At 58.3% G+C, this 14,035-nt stretch overlaps 1 protein-coding gene across 3 annotated transcripts; it reads right to left on the reverse strand.

Annotated features, from left to right (window-relative positions):
• Window positions 1-3,789: 3,789 nt before the first annotated feature.
• FGFR4 (fibroblast growth factor receptor 4) lies at window positions 3,790-11,373 on the reverse strand. Of its 3 annotated transcripts, none has more exons than XM_008142937.3 (17): window positions 11,268-11,373; window positions 10,354-10,617; window positions 10,195-10,266; window positions 9,913-10,079; window positions 9,294-9,417; window positions 8,575-8,765; window positions 8,317-8,455; window positions 7,797-7,990; window positions 7,550-7,695; window positions 7,348-7,469; window positions 6,045-6,155; window positions 5,770-5,960; window positions 5,058-5,180; window positions 4,908-4,978; window positions 4,535-4,672; window positions 4,165-4,270; window positions 3,790-4,066 (listed from the first exon to the last, which is right to left on the reverse strand). In XM_008142937.3, exons 1-17 carry the CDS (start codon window positions 11,356-11,358, stop codon window positions 3,920-3,922), a joined length of 2,397 nt encoding a protein of 798 aa, XP_008141159.2. In that variant the 5' UTR covers window positions 11,359-11,373; the 3' UTR covers window positions 3,790-3,919. The 3 variants fall into 3 exon arrangements, with proteins under 3 accessions (XP_008141159.2, XP_054572959.1, XP_054572958.1); XM_054716984.1 differs by having other exon boundaries at window positions 7,600-7,695; window positions 7,951-7,990; window positions 11,268-11,358; XM_054716983.1 differs by lacking the exon at window positions 7,797-7,990 and adding an exon at window positions 8,010-8,046 and having other exon boundaries at window positions 7,550-7,734; window positions 8,313-8,455; window positions 11,268-11,358.
• Between the last annotated feature and the right edge of the window lie 2,662 nt (window positions 11,374-14,035).

The following is a 14,035-nucleotide window of genomic DNA, read 5'->3' on the forward strand; positions in this document are numbered from 1 at the left end:
AACCTTTTGTGACATTGGAGTTTTTGTTGAGTTGTTTCAACCTCGAACATGTGACACTTCTATAAAAACCCCGGTTCCCAAAGTGTGGCCCCCAGACCAGCAGCTATACCCCCTGGAAGTTTTCAGACTCCACCTCAAACCTACCCAATAAGAGATTCTAGGGTGGGACCAGCAGTCCAGGGCCTCCAGGTGATTTGGGAATATGCTGAGGTTTCAGGACTGATTCAAAATCCATCCAAGCAGTGCTGGCTTTCTGTGCTCTCTTTGCAAGAAGGAGACTGTGAGAGCACCTCTGAATAGGGGTCTCAGCCTGCAGGGGGGTGGGCAACCTGGGAAAGGTCCGAGGGAGGGCACCCCGAGAAATGAGGTTTGCGTGACACTTAAAAGGTGAGGAGAGCATGGCTCAGTGGATTGAGCATCGTCCCATGCACCAAGAGGTTGCTGATTCGATTCCTGGTGAGGGCAATGCCCGGGTTGTGGGCCTGATCTCCAGTAGGGGGCCCGCAGGAGGCAGCCTATCGATGTTTCTCTATCATCGATATTTCTATCTTCTCTCTAAAAAATATCGATAAAAACATATATTTTTTAAAAAGGTGAGGAGAGGGAGAGCTTGGCCAGGAGAGGGGAGAGGAGTGTGCCCCAGAAGGAACATCCCGCCCATGTGAAGGCCCTGAGGTGGCAGGAACCAAAGGCCGTGGCTGGAGCCCAAAATACTGGGCCTGGCACATCTGTGCTTGGGCCTCCTGAATGTCCATTCACCCCTGAGGGTGGACACTCCATGAACAGATGTCCCTGCTTTTGCACACCCAGCCTCCCCTGGTCCTTGGAAAGGCCAGGTTACTGGGGCTGCAGGAATGAGCTCTGCAGTAGGACAGGGCACCTGGTCACAGGCACCTACGCTCCCACTTACTCCTGTGCAACCTCGGCCCAGCCACTGCCTCCTCCTGAGCCTCAGTTGTCCTTATCTGGGCAGCAGGACAAGAATGCCTTTCTGTTAGGGCTGCCTTGAGGGGGGAATAAGATCCTGGCAGCCCGGCCCTGAGGCCATTCCCTCCTAATCCCAGTTGTTGACAGAGCACTTAAAACCACTCTCCAGGCGTGGCAGCATTCCTGTGTTTCAGGCTCAGAGGGTAACTTCGGTCATAGCAGCCCCCCTTCCACGCTGTGACCACCTGACCTTCCCTACCAGCAGCCTCCTGTCCCTGGACTCCGGCTCCCAGATAGCAGGGGCTGTCTATCTGTTGCTCTCATCAGAACCCTGACTGATACATTCGGCCAGCAAGTGGCAAAGTCCAGAGTGACTAATGCTTTTTCTATAGGCTCCTGAGGCCGGTGTCACAGGCTAGGCCATTCCGAACCCAGACTGACCAAGGGGCCCAGGCTCCAGCTGCTGCGGTGCTGCCCAGAGCAGGCTTGGGGGAGGGGAGAGGAGCTTGCACGGGAATTAGCAGCATCTGTCTCACTCTTACATGCAACATCAGGAATGTGGAAGGGCCCTAGCAAGTGTGTGCCTGCCAGGGAGGTGGGCAGGGAGGGGGCACAGGGTGGGCAGCCGAGCTCCTCTTGGCCCTTGGAACCTACCAGGCAGCAGCTGCCCCGTCACTCTGAGTGACCTGGCTCAGGTCTCCCATGTGCGCAGGACCCACTGGGAACCTGGGATGGGGTGGGAGGGTTCAACTCAGCTCCTTTGGAGCACCATCCTGGGCTGTGACATCCTGGGCTGTGACATCCCTCAGTTTCTCTACCATTAAATGGGAAGAATGGTCTATCTGGTGAGGCTGTGGTGAGGGAGAGTGGTGGGTGGCTGAGTTTGAGAGGGGAGTTGGGTTCATGGTAAGGAAGTGGAAAATGGGGAGGAAGTAGAAAATGGGGACTCTCATCTCTTACCGACCTGTTTTTACACACTACCCCAACCAACACTTTCCCTCCAGGCTCTGAGAGACCTGCCTCTCCTGTGATTGGTTGGTTGATGAAGGACATAGTCACTGATCAGTGGCAGCCAGGGGGAAGACTTAAGTTTGGAGGTGGGGCTCAATCAGAAAGTTTAGGGGCTCCAGGGAGCCAATTTGGGTTCTTGAGTGCAGGATGTGCATAAGCCAAGAGTTGCTTTAGGAACCTGCCACTGGAGCCACCTGCAGGGGAATGCGAGTAAAGGGGACCTTGGGCTGCTGCAAAGCCCAAGCACTAGTGTCACTGAAATACTCATGAATGCTGCATGGTGTCTGCCCCCACACACGTGCTCACCCAAGCCTCTTCTCATCTTAGACCTAAGCCCAGAGGGGCACGCAGGGCAGGAGCACCCACTCACACTAGTGAAGGACGTGACCACTGGAGAAGTGACAGCATGGCCTTGGGATACTGGGAGTGTCAGGCCTCGAACCTTCCACCGTGTTTCTACCTCCTTTGGGGTTGGGGGTGACTCTGTGGCTCCTGGTCTGTGCCTTCTCTGAGATGGAGGCCCCTGGAGGAGATGCAGTTTTGGAGGGAGATGAGTAGTTCAATTTGGGACATGGTGACTCAGAGAGGCATGGAGGGGGCATGAGGAGAGCCAGAGTAGGAAAGAACCATGGCCATGAGGTGCTGCTCAGTCTTCCAGCACCAGATTCTGGACAGTCCTGTGCCAGGACAGGGCAGGAGAGAAAGCCAGGCCCTGGGTCAGGCACCCTCATCCCATGGTTCAGCGGCTGGAGAGCAGCAGTAGTAACCCTTGGGATGGACTGAGGAAGGTTCCAGGCTCAGAGCCCCAGGAAGCTGATCCTCTCTACTCCCCCCCCCCCCCGCTCCCCCGCACCCCAAGGGCATCTGAGAACAGGGCCTTGAGGGCTCCCTAGGGGAGGACCAGGCAGGCAGGAACAGCTGCAGTCCAGCCGGGAGGACGGCAACCAGCTGCTGCTGGGGAGACTGGCCAGGGCAGGCGGGGCAGCGCGGCCTGAGCTCCCAGCCTGAGTGGCGGAGCGTGGGAGCAGGAGGCAGCCTCGGGGTTGGGTTTGGGGCTTTCATGCTGTGTTAACTGTCAGCTTGGTTAATGCTGAGCAGATGGGGGAGGGGCACTGCCAGCTCCCTTGGCAACAGCCCCAGGTCACACATGCGCACAGGGTACAGGAGTCCTGCCCTGTGGATGGTGCTGTGTGGACTCCTCTGCCCATAGCGCTCGTTCACACCATCACATACACAAGATGGTGCCAGTGAGAGACAGACCAAGACAGAGGTCCACCCTGAGGCAGCTGGAGGTGGATGTGAACCCAAGGCCTGGCACAGAGCCCTGTCAGTCTGTCACCTAGGCAGAACTCCCAGCTTGGTGATCCTTCCACCCTTTCCCCACTCCATCTGGGATGCAAGGCAGACATTAGGCACAAGGAGGTTTATTTCAAAAAAATAATTTATAAAAGGCCATTTGTTTCTGTGTTTTCTGCAGGCTTCCAGCGTCAGCTAGGAGCACAGGGGCCAAAGCTCCTTCCACCAAGATGCTGGGATAAGCAGCAAAGGGGAAGTGGGGGGAGGCCTGGGAGAAGGGGTTCAGAGGCCCAAGACCTCTCTTGGTGTAGGGAAGCAGGGAGGTTTGGGATAGCCTGCAGCCAGGTTCAGCCAAACCCCTGAATCAGGATCAAGTGTCAAGGCCCAGGATGCCAAGCAGAGCCCTGTATTCAGGCTATTAGAATGCTCAGGCCATGACTCCCAGGGCAAGGGCTGGGCCTTGAGACTAGGGTTGAACTCTGAGTTGGGAACCCAAGGCCAGAGCCGGAAGCCTCAACTAGGGACCCCAGGACCAAGGACAGACCTCCCCAAAGCAAAACCAGAGACCTGGGACAGCACCCTGAAGTTGGACCGGGGTTGCCAAGATCAAACACCACCAGGCTGCAACAGAGCCAGGAGGCCCAAGGCTGCCGGATGTCCTGCCTGTACAACCTCCTGCTCCTGCTCAAGTCTGCACCCCAGGGCAGGGGAAGGAACTGGGCCCCAGTGGCAGGGGGTCATGGCTGAAGACAGAGTCACTGGAGGAGCAGGTGCTGCTGGCGTCCCCACCGGCTGGGGAGTAGGGTCCAAAGGTCAGGCGGAGGTCCAGGTACTGCGGGGAATAGTGCTGGTGAGCCCTGATAGTCAGCTCAGATAAAGCCCAAAGGGGAGTGGGCGGAGGGTGGTCACAGGACAGGAGAGGAGGAGTACCTCCTCAGAGATGGCCAGCAGGACCTTGTCCAGTGCCTCCACCAGCTGCTTGAAAGTGGGCCTCTGAGAGGGCGCCGCATGCCAGCACTCACGCATCAGCCCGTACCTGAGAGAGGTGGACAGGGTCAGGAGCACCCACAGGCCTGAGTGAAGGGAGGACCTCGTGGCCCTGTGTGGGTGGGCAGAGAAGGTGGGGAAGGGGAGGGGTGTACTGCGGGGTGGGTGAAAGGGCACAGGAGCCAGGACCTCCCCACTGGAGGTGGCAGTCATAGTGAGTTGGTGCTGATCCCTCTCCAGGGCCAGACCCTGAGGCTAAGTCAGAGCAGAGGGTGAGGACCGGAAAGTGGGGGAGAGTAGGGCATGGCCTCACAGCTCTGGAGGGCAGTTCGGGGGCCGGTCCATCCGATGCCCCTCCCGCAGCAGTGAGAACAGTTCCTCCACGGGGATGCCAGGGTATGGGGAGCCCCCAAGGGTGAAGATCTCCCACAGCAGGATCCCAAATGACCACCTGGAGGCAGAACCAGGGCTCAGCAGGGCACAGCTTCGCTCCCTGCTCCTGGGGCTGGAAAGGGGGGCCCTGTGGGCGTAATTCACCAAGCAGGAGCGGGGATAGGAGCTTTTTTTGGAGTTTGGTCCAACTCAGGTCCCAGGGCTATGCGACCTTGGGCAAATGCTTTGCCTTTTCTGTGGGGTAGGACAAGGATCCTGGCAGACACTCAGGACCCCCACCATCCAGGACTCACACATCACTCTGGTGTGTGTAGACTCGGTCAAACAAGGCCTCGGGTGCCATCCACTTGACAGGCAGGCGGCCCTGGAGGGGAGAGGAGGAGGCATTGGTGCCAGTCCCACAGGTCCTGCCCCCTCCCCCAGCTCTGCCCGGCCTCCCTCACGTTGCTGGTTTTCTTGTAGTAGTCAATGTGGTGGACGCCACGGGCCAGTCCAAAGTCAGCGATCTTCATCACATTGTCCTCTGTCACCAGCACGTTACGGGCAGCCAGGTCTCGGTGGATGCACTGGGGACAGGGCAGGGGACTTAGGCTTATTAGGACACATAACATCTCACGGTCACCATTTTTGGTGGGTAGGGATCATCACCCATTTTACAGAAGAGGAAGTCAGGATGCAGAGGGGAGACCTGAGCATCCCAACGTCAGAGCCCTCACGTTCTCTCATGTGGCCTCTTTCCCTGCCCTGCCTATGGTTAGGGAGTATGTGAGGCCGGAGTGGGACATGCACTGAAATCTACATACAGAAAGGCTTAGGGCAGGGGTCCTCAAACTTTTTAAACAGGGGGCCAGTTCACTGTCCCTCAGACCGTTGGAGGGCCGGACTATAGTTTTAAAAAAAAACTCTGAACAAATTCCTATGCACACTGCTAAGTCGGCTGCTAAGCAGGACAGGCAGCGGCGGCAAAAACACCCGGCGGGCCGGATAAATGTCCTCGGCGGGCCGCATGTGGCCCGCGGGCCGTAGTTTGAGGACCCCTGACTTAGGGTAATGAGAAAGCGGGGAGAGGGAGAAGTTGGAGACTAAATGCCAGGGTCATAAAGATAGGGAGATGGGGCAGTTGGGAGTGGCCCAGAGTGCTGCTACCGCCCTCACCTTTCGAGACTCCAGGTACTGCATGCCTCGGGCCACCTGGTAGGCGCAGGAGACCAGGGCAGGGAAGGAGAGCGGCCCCTCACTGCTCCGAGGCCCATCAGGGCTGAGATCCGGGCCCGGGGGGCGGCGGGCCCGCAGGAACTCCCGCAGGTTTCCCTTGGCAGCACACTCCACAATCACATACAGGGGGCCTGCGAAGATGGGGTGGACAGGAAGGCTGCCAAGGCTGTGTCCTTTGCCACAACCGCCCCCGCCCTAGGTCCACCTCACCCCACCTTCTTGGGTGCAGACACCCAGCAGGTTAATAATATTTTTGTGTTGACCGATCAGCTTCATCACTTCCATCTCAGAGACCAGATCTGCCAAGTCCTTGTCAGAGGCGTTGTCTGCAAGGGCGACAGCCAGGGTGACTACACAAGGTAGGCTGTAGGGTGGGGGAGAGGACATGAAGCGCTGGGCCAGGAGTCAAGAAGGTCTGGGACTGAGTCCCCACTAGGCTGCGTCGCCTTGATAAAGTCACCTAACCTCTCTGAACCCCAGGATCCTCTTGTATGAAGTGGATACCGTATCGTGCCCTACCTCTCAGAGCAGTTGTGAGGATGCAACAAGAATCAAGAATCTAAAAGAAGTAGGCCTGCCTGTGAGGGGCCAGGAAACAGGAGACGGGGAAGAGCTCTGAGCAGGAAGGAAGCTTGTCTGCAGGGCTTGGCATTAGTCCCTGAACGGGGTGAGAGCTCCTGGGGGTGGAAAGCAGGCTGGCGCCCTGAGGTCTGTCTGACCAGGGCCTGGCGTCCATCTGGCCCGGGAATTCAGGGAGCCGCCAGTGGGGCACAGCTAGGGGAGGCCTGGAAGAAGGCTGTGGAGCAGGGGCGGGCCCTCAGGGCTGACCTGTGGCCCTGGGCCAATGACATACCCTCCCCACCAGACCTCGCAATGCACATTTCTCAATCTCTGCCTCCGGGAAAGTGCCAGGTGGCCCCAGCTGTGCAGAGAGGAGCTGGGGGTAAGGGGGCGGAGAACAGAACAGTGGTTTGGGCCACTCTCGTAGAGGGGCCTGGGAGACAGCAGTGAGAGGCCCCTGTGGTAGATTCCAGGAGTGTCCTAGGCACCTTGGGGCTCCTGATTGGAGGCTGGGACTGAATTTAAGCAGAAAGGCTGTTCTAGAGTGGTAGAAACAACAGAACAGACCCGGGAAGGGCCCTGGGGGAAGGTGTGGCTTGGGGGGGGATGAGGCCGAGGGTGTGGCTTGGGGGGAATGAGGTGGTGTCCTACACAGCTGACAAGGTTACTTGAGGCCAAAGCTTACATAGGGTCAGGGCAGACAGGGGATAGTAAACCCCAGTTACCCCCAATCCTTATAGTCACCATCATCCCAATGGGTAAGATTTTATGCATCAGGAATTTTTATGAACCTCAGAGGTAGGGACATGTGAGGAAACTGAGGCTCAGAAGTTGGGTCTCAGGCCCAAGGGTGGGATCCGAGAGCCTCTCCTGGCCCCTAGTGCTCACCTGATAGCACTATGAGCTCCTTCTGTTAGTCCCAAGGCCACAGTACCTCCCCCAGGCCGCTACACTCACCCTTGAGCATCTTGACGGCCACGGTGCTGGCTTGGTCAGGCTGGGCCGGGTCCATGCCTAAGGCCTCTGCACGCACCACCTGCCCAAAGCAGCCCTCGCCCAGGGGCTTCCCAAGCACCAGCCTAGGGATCAAGAAAGCTGAGGTCTCAACCGTCCTTCCTGCCTGGAGCCTGCACCCACACCCTCACTCTGCACAGCATACCTGTCCCGGGGGAACTCCCACTGCGGGTCCAGAGGGAGGTCTAGACTCACGAGGCCAGCAAGCAAGGGGGGGCCGCTGGAGGAAAGACGGACGCCCCGCACCAGGGACGAGCTTGACTTGGCCGAGGAGCCTGACTCCAGGGAGAACTGCAAAGTGGGAGACTTGGTTAGCCTGCTGGCACTGAGCTGTGGCGGGATGGCAGGCCGAGAGTCTCACTATGGGACACGGGGGCGGGGATGCGTAGTACCTGTCGGGCCAGAGGGAAGCGGGACAACTTCTGCACCGTGGCGGGCTGCCGGGGGTGCCGACCAGGGAGCACCTGTCCGCGGTACAGGCCGGCCAGCAGCAGGAGCACCACCAACACCAGAGAGCCCGACGTGTACAGGATGATGTCTGTGTACCTGGCATCAGGCGCTGCTGCTGTCCAGGCGAGGTCCTCCTCTGTCCGCAGACACATAACTGAGCGGTCAGTGGTCAGATGGCTGGCCCTGTACCCTCTAACTCAGGCCCTCACAGCTCCCGCCACACACAGGATGCACACACCAAGAAAACTGTAATTACACCCAGTCCCACATAGTCCTGGGTCCCCCTGACAGTCACATGTCGACAGGCAGAGGGACTGCTGCATGCAGAATCCAACACAAAACCACATGCCAGGTCCCGAGCTTAGATCCCACAGGCCAAGGGATAACGTCCGCCCGCGGGTCAGCCCCCTGCTGGGTCAGAGTAGGGTCCTGAAGCCTCTTCTGGCCACCTCAGGTGCTCACCTGGCAGCACAGTGAGCCAGGCCGACTGGTAGGAGAGGCCAATGGAGTTGCCGGCCAGACAGGTGTACTCGCCTGCGTCCTCGGCCGACACGTTACGAAGGTACAGGACCTCCACCTCTGAGCTATTGATGTCTGTTGTCTGAGGATGGGAGACACATTAGGGGTCACAGCAGGGCCCGGGGCCAGGAAGGGAGCTGCACTCACCCTCCCCACCGCGGGAGAAGGGTAGGGAGGGCTCAGGCACCGCAGGGGCTGGACCTTCAAGACTTGCACATAAGGGAAGCCGTCGGCACCGAAGTTGCTGCCGTTGATGACAATGTGCTTCAGCCACTGGATGTGAGGCTGGGCGTCACTGTACACCTTGCATAGCAGCTCCACGTCACTGCCCACTACCGCTGTGGTATTGGCCGGGAGCCCTGCCTGCAGGATGGGCCGGTGCGGGGACCGCTCTGGGGGCCGGGCCGGGCCGTCAACCCTGACCAGCGGCACCCACAGAAGCACCCTGGTCACCTGCCTCCAACTTCCCCAGCTCAAGGGAGAGACCTTCCTGATATGCAGCTCAGACCTGTCTGTCTTCTGCTCACCCTGCTTCAACCTTCCATGGCTCCCCATTGCCTTTGGGGTCAAGGACAATTTCTCAGCCTAGCCTTCAGAACGCTCCGTGGCCTGGCTCCCCATGAAAATGCCACACCCCAGGCATACATCTCCCCACAGATGCATTATATTCTTTACACTGAAGGCCTTTACTGAACCAGTGCCCTCTGCCTCACTGTCTTTCCTACTTTTCTTCTTGGCTAACCTCTGCTCCTCCAGGCCCACGTCACCCTCTGTGCTTCCCTCACGCCCACCAGCACACTTTAAACAGTTTGAGTGAGCCATCTAAGACTCAGTCCATGTTGCCTGCCAGACTGGGCTCTCACTGAGGGCAAATTCTGGGCTTCCACCCCCCACACTGCCTCGCTTGCCCATCCGCTCACCCAGCACGTCCAGCAGATAGCTGTAGCGGATGCTGCCCACCGAATTCTCCACAAGGCAGGTGTATGTGCCACGATCTGAGGGCACCACGCTTTCCATCACCAGGCTCCAGTGCTGATGGCGCAGCTGGGGGAAAGGGAAGTGTCCGTGAGGGGTCACTAACTCATGCCCATGAGGGGAGTAGGGTAAGAGAGGGAGAGGGCAAGGCTAGGGACTTTGGGACAAAGGAGAAGACTCCAAGGAATGTCTGAGCCCTGAGTTTTAGCTTGGCCTCTTCCTAGCTGTGCCACCTTTGCCGGTCTTTGCCCTCTGAGTCTCAGTTTCCTCATTACAGCCTGGAGCTGACCTTGCAGGGTCTCACCATGAGAATGAGCTGCCCAGACTTCGTGATGCTGGTCAGGGGTCCTTCCTCCTTTAGAAATGGAGTCGCTCCAGAGGCTAAGTCACTTGCCAGAGAGTGGCAGAGTGGGAACTTGAACCAGAGCTGTCCAAGTCCACAGCCTAGTGCTTCTTCTGGGGCCACACAGTGGCCTTCTTTATTCAAGAAGGAACTGGGGGGTTGATTTATAGGTATGAGGGGGCCGGTGGGGGAGCAGGTGGCCTTGGAACCCGGAGACTCACCCGAACGCCTCCAATGCGATGCTCCCCATGAAAGTCCTGTCCATCTTTGAGCCAGCGGATGGTGGGCGTGGGGTTTCCTGCAGCTGGACAGCGAAACTTGACGGTGTTCCCAGCAGGCACTGCGTGCAGTTTCTTCTCCATGCGCTGGGGGTGTGTCCAGTAAGGTGCTGGAGGGGAAGGAGGAACTTAGTGCCCCCAGGATGACTACCTGCTTCCACACAGGTCTCTTCTCAGGGAGCAGCTGGGAGGTAGGGAAAGGAGTCCTTGAGGACTTATACTGACCATGCTGTGGGTAGACATGCCTATTCGAAGGGCCATTGTGTTCCTCATCACCATTGCTGGGGGTCGAGGAGTCTATGTCAGGGATGGAGGGAGATAATGAGGCCAGGACAGGAAGAGTCTCTCCCTAGGCACCCCCTAGCCCCTGCCAGACCCCCTTACCGTCCATAACCAAGGTGACATTGTGCAGGACAAACATGGAGCCTCGTGCTAGGCAGAGGTAGTGCCCGACATCCTCGGGTAGGAAGCTGGCGATCTCCAAGCGGCCCCTCCAGCCTCGTACCCGGCCAGCAGGTGCCAGGCGACTGCCCTCCTTGTACCAGTGGCCACCACGCTCAGCCCTCCCACAGCATAACTGCACAGGCTGCCCAAGGACCACGGTCAGCTCTTGTTCTGGCTGCTCCGGGCTGGGGGCCAGGCAGGGCTCTGTGGGCCAAGGGCAGAGGTCAGTGAGCCCCACAGCCCCAGCTGAGGCAGCCCCCACATAGAGAGAACATGCTGCACATGCAGGGCATGAGCACCTCAGACACATGCTGGACACCTATTGCCTCTCAACATACACACAACCACATGCTATAGATGCTACATGCAGAGGCAAGGCCATGCCTCTGATGCACAGCACACACACGGTGAGTAGCACACCTGCTGGGCTGAACACGACACTGTCCAACACACACACACACACACACACACACACACACACACACACACACACACGGCACATGCTACATCACACCACTCCAAGGCATAATACCCTCCCAGTGCATACACCACACGTGCGGCCTGGGCCTCCCAAGCCACACACACAGTGCACAGAACATACACGCACACACATCCACGGGGCTCACCACCAGCTCTGCAGCCCAGCTCAGGGCCCTGGGCCCTGCAAGGCCAGTCCTCTTTCGCGGACACAGAGATAGGTGGATGCTTTCTGGGAGCCAGACACTGAGTCTCAATGGTTGCCACCTGCTGCCACCTCCCCAGGGCCTGGCCAGGATCCTCTCCAGCTTTGCTCAGCCCCTTTTGATGCCAACTCTTCCCACCCCGGCCACCCTCTCCCACCTTAGAGGTCATACCCAGCTCCATTTCCTCGGAGGTCTCAATGGACAAAGCTGGAGCCCTGGGTGCTCTCAGGAGGACCCCCAACAGGACCAGCAGCAACTGCATCTTCTTCCTGTTGCTCATGGGGCCCAGGCTGGGTTTCCCACCGATGACCTTCCTGAAACAGGAAGGGAGAAGAGTTCCTGCTTCATGTGCACCTTGGCTGGTGCTATTCCCTTATTTTGCAGATGGGGAAACTGAGACAGGAAATGGCTGGCCACTTCCAAGCCCCCCGCCAGGCAGCAGCAGGGCAGACTGGAAGCTGGTCTGCTGTTGCAGAGCCCAAGGCTGCCGCACAGTAGGTTGTACAGGGGGGTGAGGGGGTGGGCGGGGCTTCCTGCTCTGCACTGGTCCTGCTGAGACCTTGGCACAAGTTCACAGAAAGGGCAGTTTTGGGATTCTTTCCTTGGAGGCAAGCAGAGAATGGAAACATATCTTCTGTTCACTCTTAGCACACATGATTTATTTTTTGCTGAATAAATGAATTTATTTCTGAAGAGCAAAAAAAACAACAACACAAAATCTGAAATATAATACAAGGCCAAACTTCAGCATCTGGATACTATCTGATCTGATCCCCACTCCTTATTAGCATTGCTGACATTTCCATGACCAGCTTTGGATACCTCCAATGGCAGGGTGCTTACTACTGACAAGGCAGCAGACTCCATGGCTAGCAGTTCTTCCTCTTTCTGAACCAGAACTGCATCCTGGGAATATCTCTGCTTTTTGTGTCCCCACAACTCCATCTGAGGCAATGCAGGCTCTTGTAAAGAATGAAGACTGTGGTGTCTGACAGAGCCAAGCTCAAATCCTAGCTCTTACCAACTTGCTTGTCCTGGCCATGTCTGGCTCGCTGGCCTCACAGGACTGCTTTGAGGATAAAAGAGAATGTATACAGTCCCAACCTGTTTGGCTCTGTGGATAGAGCGTTGGCCTGTGGACTGAAGGGTCCCAGGTTTGATTCCGGTCAAGGGCATGTACCTTGGTTGCGGGCACATCCCCAGTAGGAGGTGTGCAGGAGGCAGCTGATCGATGTTTCTAACTCTCTAACCCTCTCCCTTCCTCTTTGTAAAAAAAAAAATCAATAAAATATATATTTTTTAAAAAAAAAGAGAGAGAGAATGTATGTAGGTGCTGGGTACACAGAATGTTGGAATGGTCTCCTTCCCCATCCCCTCCCTGTAGTTGTCACCCAGGGTCTGCCCTCTGCCAGTCACCCCCAGGTCCTGTCAGGTGTGATGTACACACCCACCCCATCTGATTATCCTCTTCCAAATGCCACCGAGGATGTCTCCTCACCCTCAAAGGAGCACTCAAAACTGAGCATCAGCTAGGGCAGGGAAAGAGGGTGACCAGTGTAGTCCCGGAGACCCGCTGGCTATTACCTGGGGCAGGTGACAGTCGGGGGTACTGGTGTCGCTGGGTCTGCCTTGCCCAGGAAGCCCACCACCCTCTCTCTCCAGCCACAGCCTCCCGTGCAGCCCTGGCTCTGAGGCGGGGGGCACTTAGCTTGTCCTGGGCGAAGCCACTATTTCCCTCTTCCCTGGGGTGCCCCTGCAGCTGGAGCGGCATCTCTGTTCATCCCCACTCCTCACCCCTGCCCATTTCCAGTCCATTCTGCCTCCTCAATCCCTCCCCAGTCTATCCCACCTCCGCTTCCTGGACCCAGGGCAGGCCTTAGTCATCTCTAGCGTGGGTCTCTATTCTCCAGCAGGCTTTAAAAATTACAAGAGTGCCATGTCAGCCCCCTCCCCACCAGCTTACAAGTCCTTAATGGCTGCCTGTGCCCAGCGGGATCCAGTCCACACTGTACAGCATCCTAGGCCTCCCTCCCTGCCTGGGCCGCTCAGGTCGCACAGTCTGCCCCTTCAGTACCTTCAGCACTGAAGCCACTGCCTTTCAAAACTGGGCACATCTTGTCTCTTGACCTCTGTGTCCCATTTCTCTTCTCCACCTGGCTCAGATGCCACTCTCTCTGCGCCCACCCCGTTTCCGTGGCCCCTCCTGGTAAAATCCCCCACCCGCACTTCTGCAGGGAGCTCAGCTCTCTGGGTGCACAGCTCCGGTTGCGGATGGGCTGGGGAGGCCCGTGGACGTTATATTTTCCCCTTCAGGCTACCCTGACCTCATCACCCCAGGGTCCTTAGCAAGGTCACAAGCGGACAGGGGACCGCAGTGCCTGACTCTGGCACCAGGTAGTCCAGGGTTCGCTTCCAACCTCCCGCACTCAAGCGCCGGGGGACCCTGGGCAAATGACTGCACCTCTTCGAGCCTGAGCGTTCTCATCGCCACTCGGGGCGCGCAGACACTCCGGCAGCTGAGGAGCAGGCGAGCTCTTCCTCCTTCACCCCTACTCCGCCACCCCGGGGGGAGGTGCAAGTCGGCGGGTCCCCAGGAGGAGCAGCAGAGACAGCCTGTCCGCCCCCGCCCCGGTGGGCAATGAGTAACCAGCTCCGCGGCCAGGGTGCTCTTTGGACGGAGCGGGACAAAAGGCCCTGTGTGCACTGCGGGTTACTGATTGACCGTCCCCCTCCACCCACCCTGCCGAGCGGACACCCGGGTCCCCTTGCTGGGATGGGGCAGCTCCCGGAGCCCCATCGCCGCTCGCCCCCTGGCGGCTGGGAGCGCAGCCAGGGTCCGCTTCGGGTCTCGGTACACCTGGAGCCTCCGCGGGACAGCTCCCGGCACAGGGTCCCGGCTCACCTGGGTCTTCTGTGGCCCTGGTCCTAGCTCCTGCCAG

Source organism: Eptesicus fuscus, chromosome 6, assembly GCF_027574615.1.
Source record: "Eptesicus fuscus isolate TK198812 chromosome 6, DD_ASM_mEF_20220401, whole genome shotgun sequence".
Taxonomy (NCBI): Eukaryota; Metazoa; Chordata; class Mammalia; order Chiroptera; family Vespertilionidae; genus Eptesicus; species Eptesicus fuscus.

What these genes read in the sequence shown, in the direction of transcription:
- FGFR4 (XM_008142937.3), bottom strand. Translation starts at nt 11,358, where the DNA reads ATGCAGTTGCTGCTGGTCCTGTTGGGGGTCCTCCTGAGAGCACCCAGG. An exon ending in CTATCTGCTGGACGTGCTGG is followed by an intron (nt 8,766 to 9,293) that starts GTGAGCGGATGG and finishes CCCGGCCCCCAG; the next exon opens with AGCGGTCCCCGCACCGGCCC. An exon ending in GGGTGTCTGCACCCAAGAAG is followed by an intron (nt 5,961 to 6,044) that starts GTGGGGTGAGGT and finishes CCATCTTCGCAG; the next exon opens with GCCCCCTGTATGTGATTGTG.